The sequence below is a fragment of the Chrysemys picta genome, chromosome 8 (genome assembly GCF_011386835.1).
Source record: "Chrysemys picta bellii isolate R12L10 chromosome 8, ASM1138683v2, whole genome shotgun sequence".
NCBI classification, from domain to species: Eukaryota; Metazoa; Chordata; order Testudines; family Emydidae; genus Chrysemys; species Chrysemys picta.
Genome location: NC_088798.1, coordinates 21132161 through 21150636, shown reverse-complemented (window position 1 = coordinate 21150636; position 18476 = coordinate 21132161). Strand labels below are relative to the sequence as shown.

Genomic DNA, 18476 nt, shown 5'->3' with positions numbered 1-18476 from the left:
TGTAGCCAAAAAAATAGGAATAGAAAATCCTACATGTCTGCAGTACGGGTAAGTTGATATTTCTGTTGGTAATTGGGCATTTCTTGCTTTTTGTGTGTGCAAAGTTGATGTTGCATTAGCATAGCTATATTGATTATTTGTATTTCATTTTTTATAAGAGGGTGAGAAGTTCCTGTTGGACTGACCCAATTAGCCTCCAGTTCATACTAAACACCAGAACTTCAAATGAATTAAGGAATTTTGCTTATGTTCTCCCCCAAGGCCGGATTGAAGAATTTTGGGGCATTGTACACTATGGAAATTGGGAGGGCTCCTTACCTTCCTTAAGGGACCTGAGAAACTGGACACCTCCCAGAAGCCCCACATGTCTGATTGCCATGACCGTCCAGGAGAACATCAACTATCTAGGATGCAAAACCTGAGCAGTGCTGCAACCTTGTGTGTAAGGTCACAATGCTACTTATTGAAGTTTGGCCTGCCTCCCCCTCCCTCCCCCCCCCATCCTCCACCCCTAAATTCTGACTCATGATGGGACTCTATTAAATGGGGGGGGGAGCGGCAAACCTGGTCCAGGTCCAAATGGCGTCACCTCTACGAGGCAGAAAAAAGGGTCAGTTCCACTCCCCTCCCCCCTAGCCTGAACCTTCCTTTTTCCTCAAGGGTGCATGGGGCCCCCCCATCAACCTTACTCCTCTGGCCCATGACCCCTACCCACCCTTCCCCCCAGGAGCCTCAGTTCTAGGCACCCATGTGAACAGGGAGCCTCAGCTGCCACATCAGCATGTTGAGAGGCCAGCCTGTGGAGTGAGACCTGGGGTTTGTGCTGGCTGCACTCCCATCGACCATGTGATTTGCAAACAGTAATGGAAGCTCTCTGCTGAGTCAGTATGGTTATTCTCAAAGAACTTCATAGCTGCATTGTCTGTCTTATACACTATAATTGTTCCAACTAATAATGAAAGAGAAACTGTCAGAATTAAAACTGCATTAAAAATGTTTGTGTTAAAAGTAAAACCTTTGGCCAAGATTTTTAAAAAATGTATATCTAAAAGTAAGCTCCTAAATAAATTTGACCTGATTTTTCAAGTGTGGACTTATTTAGAAGCCTAGTTTTATGCACTCAGGTTTGAAAATTTTTGCCTGAAGGAGTCTTATTTATGACACTTTACTACTCATTTCATTCAGCTTGGAGCAGATAGTATAATTCTAGTGGATGTGTGTAGCAATAAGAAAAATAGGGAAGTATTGATCTCCATTTCTAGTTCTTATGCACTAACAAAGGTGTGGTATTTGGGTAGCAAACACTGTTGGAGGACATTAAATTTCAATGAAAAAAAGTGTTGACTTCAAATTAGTGGAAACATTTTATATTATTATTAGGTTTTATAAACTTCTTGAACTCTACACCTTGAGGCCTGAGCTACCCTTTTTTAATAAGCATTTTGCTGGCACTCGTGTAATCACCTTGATCATTCTGAAGAGCAGAAGCTGGTGGTTTTATAAATTCCATTCAGCTACAGTAACTCCTCGCTTAACGTTGTAGTTATGTTCCTGAAAAGTGCGACTTTAAGTGGAACCATGTTAAGTGAATCCAATTTCCCCATAAGAATTAATGTAAATGAGGGGGTTAGGTTCCAGGGAAACTTTTTTCACCAGACAAAAAACTATATATTATATAGATATACACACAATATACGTTTTAAACAAACAATTTAATACTGTTCACGGCTATGATGATTGTGAAAGTTGGTTGAGGTGGTGAAGTTAGAGGGTGGAAGAGGGTGGGATATTTCCCAGGGAATGCCTTGCTGCTAAATGATGAACTAACACTTGGCTGAGCCCTCCAGGGTTATCACGTTGTTAATGTAGCCTCTCATACAAGGTAGCACGAACACGAGGGAGGGGAGAAGCATAGCAGACAGACAGACACACACCTTGTGTGTGTGTGTGTGTGTGTGTGTGTGTGTGTGTGTGTGAGAGAGAGAGAGATGCACACTGCCCCTTTAAGTAAGCTGACCCACTCTTAAGTGCATTGTCTTTTTAAGTGGATCAGGAAGTTGAGACAGCAGCTGTGCCCCAACCTCTCTGTCTCTCTCTGTCCGTGTCCCCTCCCTGCTGTATATGGAGAAGGGGTAAGTGGGGTGCAGGAGGGGGACACCCTGACATTAGCCCCCCCTTCAACCACTGCACAGCAAACAGGAGTCTCTGGGAGCAGCTCCAAGGCAGAGGGCAGGAGCAGCACATGGTAGTGGGGGGGGGGAGGGACAGCTGAACTGCCAATTGATAGCCTGAAATTGCTAGCCTGCTGAGCGGCTGCAGCACATGGAACTTAAGGGAGCAGGGAGCTGATAGGGGGAAGCCGATAGGGGGCTGCCGGTCCACCCTGGTTCCAAGCCCCCACCAGCTAGCTGCAACGGGCTGCTCCTCCTGCAAGCAGTGGACAAAGCAGGCTGCTGCCAAACGACGTTAGAAGGGAGCATTGCATAACTTTAAACGAGCATGTTCCCTAATTGATCAGCAACGTAACAATGAAATAATGTTAATAAGGATAACTTTAAGTGAGGAGTTCCTGTACAGCTTCATAGGTGAGCATGATGCTCAACAGGCCAAAGGAAAAAAAAAAAGTGGGGTGGCACCTACCCAGAAGACGCTACAATCCTAATTATCTATAATGGAGGGGGATGGAGTATTGGAGGTTAAGGGTGTGACAGGATCCCCGGGGTGTGGCCTAGGACTGTGGGACTGCTGTGCCCCCTTAACTCTCCAGCCTGGGCTGTCTCTCACAATGCTTTGCTAGTGACAAGCAGCAAACCCCTCCAGGTGCTGTTACCATTCAGTACAACCACGTGTGGAGCCCCACACCTAGCTGCATTGCATGAATCTCAGAGAAAGGCACCAGCCAAATCCTCCACGCCTTGTACCCTGGGAATATACCATCTTGCACTGCTCAAGACCCTTTCTTGAGCAATGCAAGTTTATTAATTGGTTCACCACTTCATCAATGGAAAGTGGATATACACCAGCCTTTGAAAACCTGAGCAGATTTACCAAGCACTTCAGGCAAACTCACTGTTAAAGATAAACAGTAAAACAAGTTTATTGTTTACAAAAGATAGATTTTAAGTGGTTACAAAATAAAATAAAATATAAGCATGTAGTCTCAACTCTCAACCCTATTAGACTGGGCAACATCTAGATAAAGGAGTTTCTTTCACCCCACCGGATATTGCAGTTCATAGAACACAGGTTTCACACTTGAAACCTGGGCCAGTCTCCTCTGTTGGAGTCTTCAGTCTTCTGAGAGTCCTTGTTGCTTGCAGCATAGGTGGGGGGAGGAAAAAAGGCCAAGCACGAGGCCACTGTGTTCTGTTTTATACCCTTAGTCCATGTGCTTGGAGAACACAAATCCAGGCATGTCTGGTGGCCATTGCTGAGTCAGCACCAGGCAAGGTTAAGCAATTCCCCTGGAGTGGCCTTGTGCAAGTGAGTCATTGCATTGTAGCTCCCTGGCTGGATAATGGCTGTTGATGGTTGTTCAACACCTGTCCGGGTGTTGGTTATCCCCCTGGTTGTTGTCTTTGGGGAGCTAGTATCTGGGCGCTTCCCAAACCCACAACATATATTACTGAGAACCATACAACACAATTTCATAACTTAATATGCATTAATGATGTACATATTTAGATGGAACAGTGGGTTTCAGCAGATCATAACTTTTCCCTGATACCTTACAAGGAATGCTTTATATGCAATATCACAATTATATACAAATGATGAATATAGGGGCTACAGGGCGATCCCCTGGGGGATAGAGTGTCACAAGAGTTATAAAGATCATTCCCTTTCTAGAAGGTAAACATTTCCAGTTCCTGCACTTAGAATCTACACTCTGTAACATAGTAATTGAAATTTTGTATATATAATGATGTATGGTGGCATATTTAGAGGCACTCAAGATATATTATCTTCCTCACCCTTGTATTTTTCAATACTTAGGTAAGAAATCCCTGTCAAAGTGTAAATTTAGAACTAGGGATTTTTAATATGTAAAATTACAATTGTGTTTGTTTTGTTGTTGGAACTGTCCAGAGATCTAATTACAGTTCTCTATTCCCCTTTTCTTTGGAAATGTTGTTACTATTCCAGTTGTTTAGTAGCAGTTTATTCTTATACTTTCCTCTAAAGTATCTAGTGACAAGTCTATTTTAAGCCTTTTAAATAACCTGAAGGATTGACTGCCTTTAGCAATACTGTCTCCCCTTCCCTCATCCCAAAGTAGTAAGTTATGCAGATTGGATACTTATTAAGTGTTGTTGATGGCCTTACTATGTATGTTTGACCACTGAGACTTTTTTCATTACATTTTACATCAGGTCCCGCCCCCCCCCCCCCGGAGCCTCGGGGGAGGGAACGCGGACAGAGGTAAGGGGGCGAAGGCAGCTGGGGTTCCATGCGCAGACCAGGAGTGAGCTGGGTGGTGCTCCCTCCCTGCCCCCCATGGGGCTGGATCAGGCCCCAGCCGCGCACTCCCGAACATTTCTCTGTGCCCCCTGGGGAGGGGTGCCCCACAGTTTGGGGACCTCTGCTCTAACCAGTCACACTGTCTTCATATTGAAGGGTGGAGCATTACGTTCCACTAGCTGTCTAATTCCATACTACTAAAACTGGTTTAGTATTCATAGAATCATAGACTATCAGGGTTGGAAGGGACCTCAGGAAGCCATCTAGTCCAACCCCCTGCTCAAAGCAGGACCAATCCCCAGACAGATTTTTGTCCCAGATCCCTAAATGGCCCCCTCAGTTATTGAACTCACAACCCTGGGTTTAACGGGCCAATGCTCAAACCACTGAATGTCTGGGAAAAAAATTAATAAAACATACTGTCAGACTCTCTAAAGTTGCTCACGGGTGTGAGTACCAATCTCAGGACAGATTGAAGAAGCAGTGCACAAATCCCAAACTGACTGAGTTCTATACTTGGATTTCACCAATCAAGTGTGAACTCCTCAAGCGCTATAACAGACTTAACATGGAGTCACAGATAGTTCTTTTGGATACTCTGGTCTATTTTGCCATCCAAGCTTTCCTTTGTGATAGATGATCTTTTATCCCAAAAATCACAACAATATTCAGGTTACTTATTGTCGCTTACCCCAGGTCAGTTGCACCTTAGATCCTATACCGAAGACAACGCTTGTAGCCAATCCTATCATAACTTTTTTTTTCTTAGTTAATAACTCTTTAGTTAATTTATTTACAAGGTTAAAGCTGTAAAAATACACACACAAATGAGTTAGTCTTCGTTTCCAAAAGGGTAATAGAAGTTGCTGCAATATGTCCTTTAGGGCTAACCCAGACCAAACAGCTGGAGATCCCTGGCTTGTGCTTAGAAATCTTCTTCCCTCAGAGTTCAAGCACCATAGAGATACAATTCCTTCTTGTCAGGGATTTTTATTCCCTTCATCCAGAGTTCAAGTTGGTGGGACTAGTCCACCTCCAGTCTCCTCTTCATGGGTATGTGGGGGAGCAATCAACAAAATCTTTGTTCTTTAATGTTTCACAATATCTCATTTGGTTTCAATGGGCCTTCTTCCTGGGTAGAACCCAGCACCTTTTGTATGAAGCCAGCATTCCTAGATTAATTAATGCTCCTTTCCTGTTAGATGACAGACATGATTACAGAGGGTTACAATGCAAACAGTTAATGTAACCTTATCACATGGGGTACCAGATTTATACATGCAGCCTCCTACAAGCATTTCATAAAGTCTAAACCCATTCTTATAAAATTAACATCTATTTTAACAGTACTAACACGCTGGAAATCAGTCTGGTTCACCTGTTATGCATTTGTCAGTGTTCAGGGAGGCCTAGGGGCTTTGGCATGAGCTAGCACCTTGTTTGCCAGCATCACACATGCTCTTCAAAATTTTATCAGAATAACTTTCTTATGTGTAGTTGTTGCCCTAGATCTGCTGTTCTTGATACAATTTGAGACTTTTCAACAAATAAGGTGGTTTGGGCTATAGTTCTTTTACTTTCCTAAAAGTAGAATCAGACTCTTTTTTTTTTTTTCCTGTTTGAATTGCTAGAAACAAATTTCAAGATGTAAATGATACAGAAAACTCTCTCTTCTTGAAACACTTTTAATGTAGATGTATATTAACATGTTACAGTTTTTGTATCAAAGGAATCATTCATTAAAAAGAATAACCTTGTAACTTTTATATATTTATGGTATCATTGATTGTTACATTCTCACATTGTTAAATTAAGTTATATATGAGCCTTCCTTGAGACACAAGAGCCAACTCCTAAAGAAAGTCTCATGGATTCTTGTACCGTGAATCTAATGTTCTCCCCTTTTTCCCCCCCTCACTGCAGGAAACACTCCGTTACATCTTGCTGTGATGTTGGGACATAAAGGTTGGTAAAACTACTTTAAGTATCATATGTTCTCAGATTTCTCTCAAGATTTTAGGGAAGAGAAATGATTGGAAAAGTTGAAGACTTAAAAAAATAGACTTTAATTGAATGTGTTCAGTTAAAAGTGCGGAGGCTTTCAGGAAACAAGAGGATACATGAGAATAGAAAATAAACTTGAGAGATTGGGGGTAAAGATGTCAAAATCAAGGTGGCAGGAGGGAGCTGAGGAATGAATGGGAGCAGGTTGGAGGTCTTTGGAGGCAGGAAAATGAGCTATAATAGGTGGGCATTCACTGGGCACTCTGCTGAGAGTCTAATAAGAGAATAGGTGGAGAAGGCTTTCCTCTTCTTACGGAGCTATCAGGAAACACTGAGATCTGGAGGGTCCTAGAGTTAGAAAGGTGAGAGAAAAGAGGCATGACCAGAGGTGCTTTTCCATCTTCACCCTGAACGAAGACAGGAAGTAGTCCTCCTGGCAGGTGGGAAAAGGTGCTGCCATTTCTTCTTGCATAGCTAAACCCCAACAGGAAGAGGAGGGGCTGTTGAAACAGGTGGGCTGCTTCACGTGAGTTGGCTAAGCAACAGAAGCTAGGGTGTTTTTCCCAGCTGGCTGCTTGTGTACCAGAAAGCAGGAGAGAGGGGAAACTCTCATTTAAAAAAAACAAAACAAAACTAGGGAAACAAAATCAAGGACCAACTGAGATTAATGCTTTTGATCATTTTCAGGTAGGTTGGGTGAAATTAACCTTTTAGTTGTTGTTGCTTTAAAATCGCATTATATGTGTATACTAAGTGTTGATACTAACATCTTAAGATGTTAGTATGTGACAGGTAGCTCCAAATTTCTAAGGGAAGCTTTTTATCAAAGTTTTCCCATAAATAGCATACACTATATATTAAGATAATCTCGGTGGGATAAATGGGTGTTCACCCCACCTGTTTCTAGATAGTTATGTCCTCTACCATTTTTTGAGTAAATATCAATGTAGTTTGGCAATTTTAAATTTAAATCAATTTTTAGAGTCTGATCTAGTTATGTCTTTTAAGAAGATTTTTTTTTGGTAGCTGAACACTTTTTTCAATTAAGCTTCATATAGAAGTCTTATTGGTACAAATAGTATCTGATATTTCCAGATTTCAGCTATATTAAGTAAAGCTGGGTTGCATTATTAATAATCAATACTCCATGAATGTTGACTCATCCTCACAAGACCCTTGTGTAGGTAGGTAGGTAGGTATTGTCACCGTTTTAAAGATTGTGACTTGCCCAAGGCCACATAGCAAATCATAGCATGAATTAAACTCAAGAATGCATTGCTTTTAGCCTTGTGCTCTGTCCATTAGATCATGATTTCCAGGATCTCATATACCAGGTGACTGCATAACTTTACTCTTCTTTGGTTGGTGTTTGTATAACACATCATAATTGCACCTATTTGTGGTACTTAATAATTTAAGCTCATGGAATGCTAATGGCAGAGAAGCCTCAGAAACATAGGTCTCAGTAAATAATGAAAGCAAAATTAAGGGTAGAAAGTAGAAGGAGGAGGCTGTATGAACTGTGTGACCATGCTATTGAAGTGTGAATACTTTTAAAAATATTTTTTTCAACTTCTGAAAACTAAGGGCAAAATTATAGTTGCTCAATTTCATTTTTATATATGTGCTAGATGTGTCTAGTAGCTCTTCTCAATACATATACTGCCTGTAAATGACTCCAAAGTGTCTGTTGTAAATAATGAGACATGGCAAATGTAACACATTCAGCCTTTGTCCATTTTAAAGTATATATTGCATGATGGCTATCATACTTCCAACCAAAGTGGAACCAGACCCCTTTTAAGAGCATTTCTGCTTCCCTTTTATTTTGGATGGTAGGGGCGTTGTAGTAGAACTGGAAAGAATTCCTTGTCAGGATGCTCCCTTTTGGAGCATAAGACCAAGAATATGATTCAAATGACTTTAGCATTGTGCTGTCACTGGGACCCTCTGGAATTTTTCCATTGAAACATTTATCATAGTTACTTTGGCATGCTTCTGCTGGTGTACTAGTTAAACTCTTATATGTAAGAGGTGGGCACGTGTGATTCTTATCTCCTAAGACTGCTTTTGAGGCAAGAGGATGTGCTCAACACATCAGCTAAGTGAACTCAGAGAAATCTCTTCATCATCCAGAAGTGACAGATGTCTTTAGAGGTATAACCATCAACAACATGATAGTATGCCCGTTGGGAATCTGGCTTTTAGATCAATAGACATTAGAGGCACAATGCAATTAATCTTTCTGTTTGTGTACAGTCTCTGCATCTTGAGTAAATGTAAAAGCATGTTTGAACAACATCTGTTTGAAGAAACTAGCTGTTTTGGTTTTAAATTAAATTGGTTATGCTCTCAATCATGAGATGCGATTTCAAATCTCAGTAGCTAAGCAGGATTGAGCCTGGTCAGTACTTGAATGGGAATGTCCAAGAAAAACCTCAGGGTTTTAGAGAAAGTGGTCTGGGTAATTCAGTAGATTTCACAGTTCTCTGTTAACCTATGCCCTATTATAGCTTTTGAGGAGAGAGAAAGCTATAGTCTTGACAATTTCTGGTCATCAAGGGTGACACACTATTTTTGTGAAACTGGTGCATTGGAAACTAGGCCTGATTTGTGAGATGACCCAATCAGGTCTGGCCAGAGAGAGAGACTTAGATGACGTTCACCTCCAGTGGCTCTGCCTGCATTCTGAACACCACCTGGAATATGAGACTTTGGTTCCTGCTGTCACCCTCCCCCTTCATGTCATTTTTCTTTCCCACCTTTTATCTTCTATTCTATTTTGTGCCTTCTCTTTAATAAAAGTGTTAGCTGGCTAAGTCTGTCTGTCTCACAGCACTGCAGTGAGCCTAGGACTAGAGGGCAGCTAACGGCAGTGTTTTAAACAGCCAGCCTGACACTGGTGCAAGTTTGCCAAATCTCAGAGTAGCTGATAAGACCGGTGTTCTGCCAATGTTTCTCTAGCAGTCAGATTGCAAGTAAGTCAGTACCAGAGACAGAAGCTGCATTTTCTGTCCTTGCTGTTTTGTGTTTGGGGGGAGAGGGGAGGGAGGAAGAGAATCTGGATCAGAGTTTAACAGCAACAGTTCCAGCCCATCTCAACTCCTTTTCTCCAGAAAGGACAGTTATTACCATCTAAAAGACTGTCACAAGGTTTTTTCCCCTATAAAAACCTGACAGCTGAAGGGAAGAGGAACAAGGGTTATTTTTAATGACCTCTTACAGAATATTTAAAGGAAACTATAGTGTTTGCTGTAAATAAATATTACTACTTGTTCTGTTACAGAATGTGCACACTTGCTTTTGGCCCACAATGCTCCAGTAAAGGTGAAAAATGCTCAGGGATGGAGTCCTCTTGCAGAAGCCATCAGCTATGGAGACAGACAAATGAGTAAGAAATCTTAGCTGATTAATTGGTTGATGTAAACAGAGGTCTTTCTTAGCCTAGGAAATGAAGTCTGTTTAGCTGACATGAAGAGTATTACTTGGCACCTTGTGTAGACTAAGACAGTGTTAGTTGGTTGTTAAGGCCCCCTCTAAGGTTGACTGCAACTAGTTAACATTTATTTAGATAAATGCTACTGCCTTTGTCTACCCTGGATACTGTGGTGTTTAAAAATGTTAGTTAACTGTTAATTAATATCTCTGCTAAACACAGTTTCCCTAGTCCTGATAGCACCAGAGTGGTAGTAAGCTAAACTGTATTAAAGTGAAGACAGAAGTTTAGAATGTTTAAGACCTTGTTTTTCAGTGGATGTAAAAACAACAAACTGACCTTTTCTAAATAAGAGTAAAATCATAAGCCAAGGTAGCAATGTGATTCACTCACATTCTGCTATTTCTTACTGTAGACCATTGGGACATTTTAATGCCTCTTAAAAGTTAATCAACCAGCTATGTGTTAAATATCTCAAGTGCAGTTTCTAATTGTGATTAATGGGAGGGAGTGTGTGTGCAGATAACATGTAACCACAGGCAGTGGGATACTACTTTTGTCTTTGGTTCTCTGCTGACCAGGGGACTAAGTCACAAGCTGTGTTGAGTGAGTTACTTATCCATTCTGCTCTCAAGTGAAGCAGTAAGGATCAAAATTAGCCCACTGCCACCTGTTGTTGGATGGCAGTTAAGTACTTCTTTATTTGTTGTTTTACTGCTTCTCATAGCACACAACTTAATGTTTTGCTGGTCATTTGTAAATACTACCAGCATTTTAAACACAGGGCATTCCTCTGTGCTGAGGGTTTCTCCCCATAGAAGTAAATATTAATGTCTTCCACGGACGCATGTCCAGTAGTATGCAAGCAAAAATGGGATGCAGTTAGAAGTGTTGCCATGAACTTACATATACTGATTATGTTGCAAAACAGGATTAGTGAGGCTTTCTTGCTGCTGTGATTCAAATATAGCTATATATAATTACATATTTAAAATGTCTGATGAAACAGACACTTGCTCACATTTTTCAATATTTGAAAAGCTCTGGAAAATGAGTCCCTGTCCTGAAGGGTTCACAATCTGAGCAAAATATTTGATTTACAGTACTCTTCTATTTAGTTACAGCACTCCTAAGGAAGCTGAAACAGCAATCCAGGGAAAGTGTTGAAGAAAAGCGACCTCGATTATTAAAAGCCCTGAAAGAGGTAAGCTTAAGGAAACTGTTGATAAATGACAATTATTCTTTTATTATGTTGACACTGAGCCATACTATCATGTGCCCTGCTACTCTCCAGGAGAGCCCATTTCAAACCAGGTAACCCTTCGAGGAAGTATGTTTTCTTTGCCTTGAAAGAGATCATGATCACCACATGGTGGTGCAGATGATCTCTTAGTGGAGACATGTGGAGGCAGTACATTTCTAGAGCAAAAAGTATTGTGGTAAGGTAACTTCTCTCACTATTAAATTTTCAGAGATTCTTTAGTTAGTTAATCTAAATGTGCTAAATGCTGGAGTTATACTTGAGGAAATCAAATGCTTAATTTTAAAGTTACTTACAGGAATTGACATTACTTTTCATTTGGCAGGTTCAGAGCCCTAATGAATCACTGGAGTGTCGTAGTTTTTACACACCCACACACACCCCTCAAATTGTTAGTGTCTGGCATTTTCATTGTTCATTTTGACTGTCACTAGTGCACTGGTTCCCAAATTGTTGTTCATTATCACTCATGGTGAAGTGGCTGGTCACATATGTTGATTATTTCCAATGGTTCCATAGTATTGCAGTATTAAGATATAGCCAGTGCTTCCTAATACTTTTCTATGTAAACAAACTGATGTGATTGCCCCAGCAAAGTTGTGGTTGCAAATAGGTGGGGAGACAGTACATGCATCCTGAATGGGAGAGTGGGTGGTGCATGCTGTGAAATAGTTTGTGTCCCTCCTCTTGTTTATTGGCTCAGTTTCATAGCTTCATGTTTTGGAGCATACATCTCTAGGGATAAGAAGAGAGCTTAAGCTCTATGCCCGGTTAGTCCTAGGTGCTCTGCAGAAACCGCCTAAGAGTGCCAACGAGGCTTTGGGACACAGGAGTTCCTCCTCCACTGTTAGAAATTGTTATAAAAGCTCAGTTTATGTAAGGAGGAATTATCCATCTCCTGTGGTTTGCAGTAATTAAGCCAGGGCTTTCAATGTGACAAAAGTTAGAAGGATACTTATTTTGTATTGGATTAGGTCTTTAAACTTCTCTTTTGGAATAACCCTATCCCTTACACCAGATTTTGTTTCTGATATGCTCACCTCTTTCAGCTATCAGTTTTACTACATGTAACATTGAACCTTTTTTCTCTTCCTTCCCCCTTTCTGTCAGTGCACTCATAGCAGTGAGTTTTTAGTCTAGTCTTTCACTTAAATAAATGTACCTCTATGTGCAGCTGCCTAACTCTGCCTGTGCACAGTAATGCTTTCCCCAAAGCAGTAATATGAAACTAGGATTAAAAGATTCTGTCCCCCAGTTTCAAATTGCTGCTGCCTGTGCTCTTGTTAGAACACTAGCTGCTATAAAACATCACAGTGCTTTCAACTTCCCTTGGGTCAGTGGTAAAATGTGGAATGGCTTGTGGAAAATAGGGGGTTGAGTTCACATCCATTTAAAATCTGTATCTGTAAAACAGATCTGTGCAGTTTCTCACCAGCCCCAGCGAGACTGGCAGACAGTCACTAAGGTTACTTGGCCCTCCAGCTAAACCCTAAATCCCACAGCTCTAAATGTCACCAGGCCATTGTCTGGTGATCCAGGATGATCTGACCACCACAGAAAGGAAAGGGGTCAGTGGGAGGGAGGAGAAAGGAAGAAAAGAAGCCAGAGAAAATGTCCGAGTACTTATACAAGAGAGATATCAGTATTTAGTTTATCATCCACTGCCAAAATCTTCAGTCCTATTTCTCCATCCGTTCTCTTACCTCTCAAGCTAGTCCCAAGTTTCCTAGGGAGACAGGCCCCATCCTGTAGCCGGTTTTCCTACATTTGTGCCTCTACTCCTGCCTGCCCCTTTCTGGAACTGCTCCTCCTCCTCCTCCCACCATTGGCAGTTCTTCAGCTGCCTAGTCTTCTGGGCTGCTGCCTCATCTTCTGTCTATGGAATGAGCTGGGTCTGGTTTATAGAGACTCGAGACCCCTCCCACTCCTAGCAGCCTCGGAAAGGATTAGCTAATTGGAGTCATGTCCTTAGTTTTTTTTTTTTTTTTTTTTCCCCTCTTTGAATGATTGCAAATAAAAGAAATTCAGAAATATAAACTACTAATGGGCAGTATAGCCTCTCAATTTGTAACTTCATCATATTCACTCCGCTCTAGTTGGAATGAAGAAATGTTAATTGTTTTTCAGATGATAACATTGGAGGAACGAAGGCTAGATTTTTTTTTTATTCAGTTATACCCAGTCTTCATTTTATCTAGCCTTTCCCAAGATGACATTTGCATTTCGCGTGTCTTCCCAGAAATGTTAAAACAGCTGTCAATATGGCTAATGATACATTCATATTTTTTTCACAGCTAGGTGACTTCTATCTTGAACTTCACTGGGATTTTCAAAGTTGGGGTAAGAACTATAATACCTATCTTTATGTACTGATAGGTGCAAAGAAATGGAATCTGTAGTATCCCCCTAAAATTAGACTCCAGCATTGCTTAAAGAAAAAAATTAAACCCCACAGAGACCTCCCTTCCTTTTAGATGATGTGTGCAGAATTTCAAAGCCAATTTGCATGGAAAAATAAGCATCTGCTGAGCTATGAAAATTTGTTGAGCAGATGTGCATATAGCAACAACTTGGAGTGTTGCAAAGTAAATTGTGCTCTGCCTGTTGAGCTGACACCTGCACCTTTTTGTATAAGTGTACAGTATCTGAAAGGGCCAGACAGGGTGGGAACCAGGCCTTCCTAGAGTGGTGATGCTGAGGTCTGATTCACAATGCCTTGATATGGCAGTCCGCCTTTGCCTAGGAAAATAGGAACCGGGAGTATAGCCAGAACTGCGTTGTGGTTCCACCACCAATCTCCCACAATGGTGAGCAGCACGGTCTTGAGTGGAGTGCATCCTCTAATGGCTTTCCCTAAACCACCCCGTTCTGCTAATCTAGGGTCGAGCCCCTCTTTGTGTAAATCCAGTTTCATAAGAATAAGACTCCTGGACAGTGCATTTCAGAGCAATTATTCCTCTTCTCAGTAGGTTCAACTGACTGCAATTTGTTCTGTGCCTTTATAATGCCACTCAGAACATTGTGGGGCATTTTTAACCATTAACTGTTTTACTGCAGTAAAAGAAATGATGCTTTTAAAAATGCAGTAAGCTGTGTTATATCTGTCTTCTCACATATTAATATGATAAGACTGTCCTGATGCCCAGTTTCACTGCTGGTTTAATGTTCACTTGAAGTTTTAGATATGCTACACTATGCACTTTCCATTTCAGTGGTTTCAGTACAGTCTAACTGTAACTAATCTTTTTAGCCAATATAATAGAGACATAAAGGAAATTCTGAGATCATGACTAAAATATAAGTAGCTAGGAGGCAAATGGTTGGGAACCTGTATCTGGTTCAGTTGGCTTGAGAGCATTTTAAGCTGTTGTGTGATACTGAAGGCAGTCTATTTCACTACAGGGTATTTGTTCATTTTTCAGTTATTGATTGCAACACTGTAATTTTTCCATATTTTAGGTACAATTTCAATAGAAGTGTAATGGGCATAGTTCTATACTTAAAATACAGCAATATCTGAAGATGGGTGGAATTTACAGTGTTTTATTAAATGTATGTTGCTGAGATAGGGTCGGTTGCGCAGAAGTACTTAGTTATATTTCTTATGTCTTGTTCAGTATTAATACTTTTCTTTTACACATATAGTGCCTTTACTTTCCCGAATTCTGCCTTCCGATGCGTGTAAAATATACAAACAAGGTATAAATATCAGGTAAGAACTGGTTTGTACTATTGTAAACTTAAGTTAAAACGAAGTGTTTATTACTGAACTACAACAATCCAACTGAAATATCACTTCTGGTAGTGGTTTGAAGACTATAAATCAGGGGTGGGCAAACTTTTTGGCCGAGGGCCACATCTGGGTGGGGAAATTGCATACAGGGCCATGAATATAGGGCTGGAGCAGGGGTAGGGGGTGCGGTGTGCAGGAGGGGGTGTGGTGTGCAGGAGGGGGCTCAGGGCAGAGGTTCGGGGTGCAGGTTCCAGCCCTGCGCCACTTACCTGGAGAGGCTCTAGGGTGGCAGTGGCGCACGGCAGGGCTAAGGCAGGCTCCCTGCCTGCCCAGGCCCCGCGCTGTGCCACTCCCAGAAGCGTCCGGCATCACGTCCCCACTGCTCCCCTCCCGGCCAATGGGAGCTGCGGGAGGCGGTGCCTGCAGGTGAGGGCAGCGCGTGGAGCCCTCCTCCCCCCCCCACCATCCCCCAGGGACGTGGAGCCGGCCACTTCTGGGAGCGGCGTGGGGTCCGCAGTGCCACGGGAGTGGCAATCCCGCAGGTTGTAGTTTGTCCAACCCTGCTATAAATGGCTCCAGCCTTTAGAGCTTTCCGAAACAGTATTATGCTTGCATTTTTTTTAAAGAAGGGCAGTAGGGGGAGGGGGAAGAAGTTGCACATTGTCCTTTTTAAAAACAAAAAAAACCTCGTGCTTATATAACAGACTAGAACTGCCTTGCAAATAACTGAGATCTGCATTCTGAGCTAGTTGCAAAGGTTTAGTTCTGTTTAAATTAAAAATTGCTTTATGTAATGGTTAGGTTTCAGGGGGGTCTATGGAAGTGAATCAAACAAGCATTTACAATTATTCTAATACCAAACAGGAGTGGGCTATTACTGTTGACTGTACTTAACTCTATCTCGGGCATAATTGGGAGTAATAGGATAAAATTAAGGGAAGAAACTTAGTCAAGGAAAATCTGTAAATAGAGAGACCTATTGTATAACAGTGTTTTGTGGGATGTGGTGAAATGCATTATAACTTGTCCTGTCCAGTTTCAAGTGACAAAGCATCAAAGAACACTCTAATGGGAAAATCTCTTTTGACACTTGTTGCCTTTTAGATTCTTTGGTGCCTAATCTAAATTCTTATTTGATTCACTTCTGTAAATGCTTGCAAAGGCAGCCTAGTATGTTTTTAATATTTTTGGAATAAGTGTTTTCTGATATTCGTGTGCATTGGAATGCAGCTTTCTGCTCTTCTAGGTGCTAAAGTTGATTTTCTTAGAAGTCAGCTCAGATGATGCTCTTGACTAACAAGTGTTGTAATTACTGAAATGCTTCTGAAACTTAACTAGACAGGGATAACTATAACTTAAATTCAAATGGTTGGAGAATGAATTTTGGTTAGTTTCTTACTGAGTCAGTTCCGGGAACAAATAGTTCAGTTGTACCTGACTATCTGTCATGTAACACATTCATGTCTCAGTGAGTCAATTATATTTTTAAACATTATTTGAATTAAAGCAGATTTCAGATATTTTGTTCAGAAATGTGGCTGCTCTATAAAACATCAGTGGCAAAGGTTACTATAACTTCAGAGAACAAATGTTCAAATTCTGAGAGGCAGAGTTATAAACCATTTTGTTTCTACAACTTTTCCAGCTCGGCTCTTTAATTAGCTGTAATATTCTTTGTTGGATTCAAGTGTCTCTTCCCTTTAAGCTCCAAAATCAAAAAAATCAGAATAATAAATTATTCAAAGAAACTGCTGCTCTCTTTTAAAGCTTTTAACACAGAAATATGTTCTGACTTTTTAGGTCAGCTCTCACTGAGACCAGTCTGAGTCTCTTCTCTGCGCATATGCTACTTGCATTAATGGTAATGGGAGTTGAGAGTGAATCTACACGAGAATACCCTATATTGTCTTGAATTTAAAAGATGAATAAATGGCATAACTGATTTTAAAAATATTGCTTAAGGACTAGTGGCTGTTAGACTAAACAAATCTGGTGGCTTTAGCTGTCTGTAAAAACACACATTTTGGAGGCAACCCACAGGAATTATATCAGGGGAAAACTTCATGCTCCACTCAACTCTTAATTTAACAGGTAGAAGTATTCCCTATGCCGAGGTCGGCAACCTTTCAGAGTCTTCATTTATTCACTCTAATTTAAGGTTTCGCGTGCCAGTAATACATTTTAACGTTTTTAGAAGGTCTCTTTCTATAAGTCTATAATATATAACTAAACTATTGTTGTATGTAAAGTAAATAAGATTTTAAAAATGTTTTAAAAACTTCATTTAAAATTAAATTACAATGCAGGGCCCCCCGGGCAGTGTGAGTGCCACCGAAAATCAGCTCGCGCGCCACCTTCAGCACATGTGCCATAGGTTGCCTACCCCTGCCCTATGCCTATGCTGCTGAAAATACAAATAAATAAATAAATAAATAAAAGGCTGGAAATAGTCTAGCTAAATATGACAAAAACAAGGCAATGCAAAGTTCACTCTGTTACTGGTCCTCTTCTCAAGTTGGGCCAGATCCTAATACCATTACTTGCAACCTTGCTGAAATCAGTGAAACTGTTCAGTAATCCTCGTTCAGTAATCCTCGTTCACAATGAATAACACATATCAGAATGTGGCCACTTATGTTTAGGGAAATTCCTTTCAGTGTATTTGTATGCCAGGTAAGATCAGTCAGTATCCTGATACCATGCAGTTTTGAGGGAAAAGGGATGCAGTGGCAGCTTTCCTTAAAATGTTTTCCATTTGTAATTCTGCTATATTGATACAATATGAAAGGAAATCATTATCTTTTGCCATGAAAGTAACACAAAAATCCCCCTGAACTGTATTTGTAATGTAGGACTAAGTCACATTGAATTCTGTACATTTCGCCACATTTATATAATTGAATCCCTATACATTTTCCTATGCATTTGTGCCACAACCTTAGTTTGCATTTATACAGGTATCTTTACTACATTTGGAATTTACTGTATAAGCAAAAAGTAGTAATTTGTTGCCTATTTATACAAGTGGAATTTGCAATAATAATTATATTAAAACACAATGAAAATGGAGACTTTACTATACCATTTTGGGGGGAAAAGCAATGCTGTTTGATGCTAGTAGAACTCATTTGTGTATTTGAACATTTCTGGATAATACCTTTTGCAAAGGTGCTTTACCATGGGTATATTTCCACAGGCTTGACACAACTCTCATAGACTTTACTGACATGAAGTGCCAACGAGGGGATTTAAGCTTCATTTTCAATGGTGATGCAGCACCCTCTGAATCTTTTGTAGTTTTAGACAACGAACAAAAAGTTTATCAGCGAATACATCATGAGGTGAGCAGCTGCATATATACACAATGTTAAACATATTCCCTTATACCTATATGTTTTCAGTACTAATGAAATACTTACATGTGTATTCTGCTAAAAAGTCAGGTTCTGTACCCAACTTTAAGCTACTGTTTACATGGATGGTGATGCAAAATCAACAAAATGAGGCAAGGTGCTTTCAAATAATAACTTTAAAGCTTCTTAACTGATTTTAGACAGCTATCTGTCCCTTTCCATGGAAAC

The 18476-nt window shown here is 40.6% G+C and overlaps 1 protein-coding gene across 1 annotated transcript in view; it reads left to right on the top strand.

Annotated features, from left to right (window-relative positions):
- The window catches only part of ANKRD13C (ankyrin repeat domain 13C), a 50459-nt gene that overhangs the window by 11645 nt on the left and 20338 nt on the right, over positions 1-18476 (top strand). The window contains exons 2-7 of the mRNA XM_005285504.4: positions 6385-6426; positions 9752-9856; positions 11020-11105; positions 13457-13502; positions 14808-14874; positions 18092-18236. Coding sequence (XP_005285561.1) covers positions 6385-6426; positions 9752-9856; positions 11020-11105; positions 13457-13502; positions 14808-14874; positions 18092-18236 — 491 coding nt within the window. The remainder of the gene's footprint in view (positions 1-6384; positions 6427-9751; positions 9857-11019; positions 11106-13456; positions 13503-14807; positions 14875-18091; positions 18237-18476) is intronic.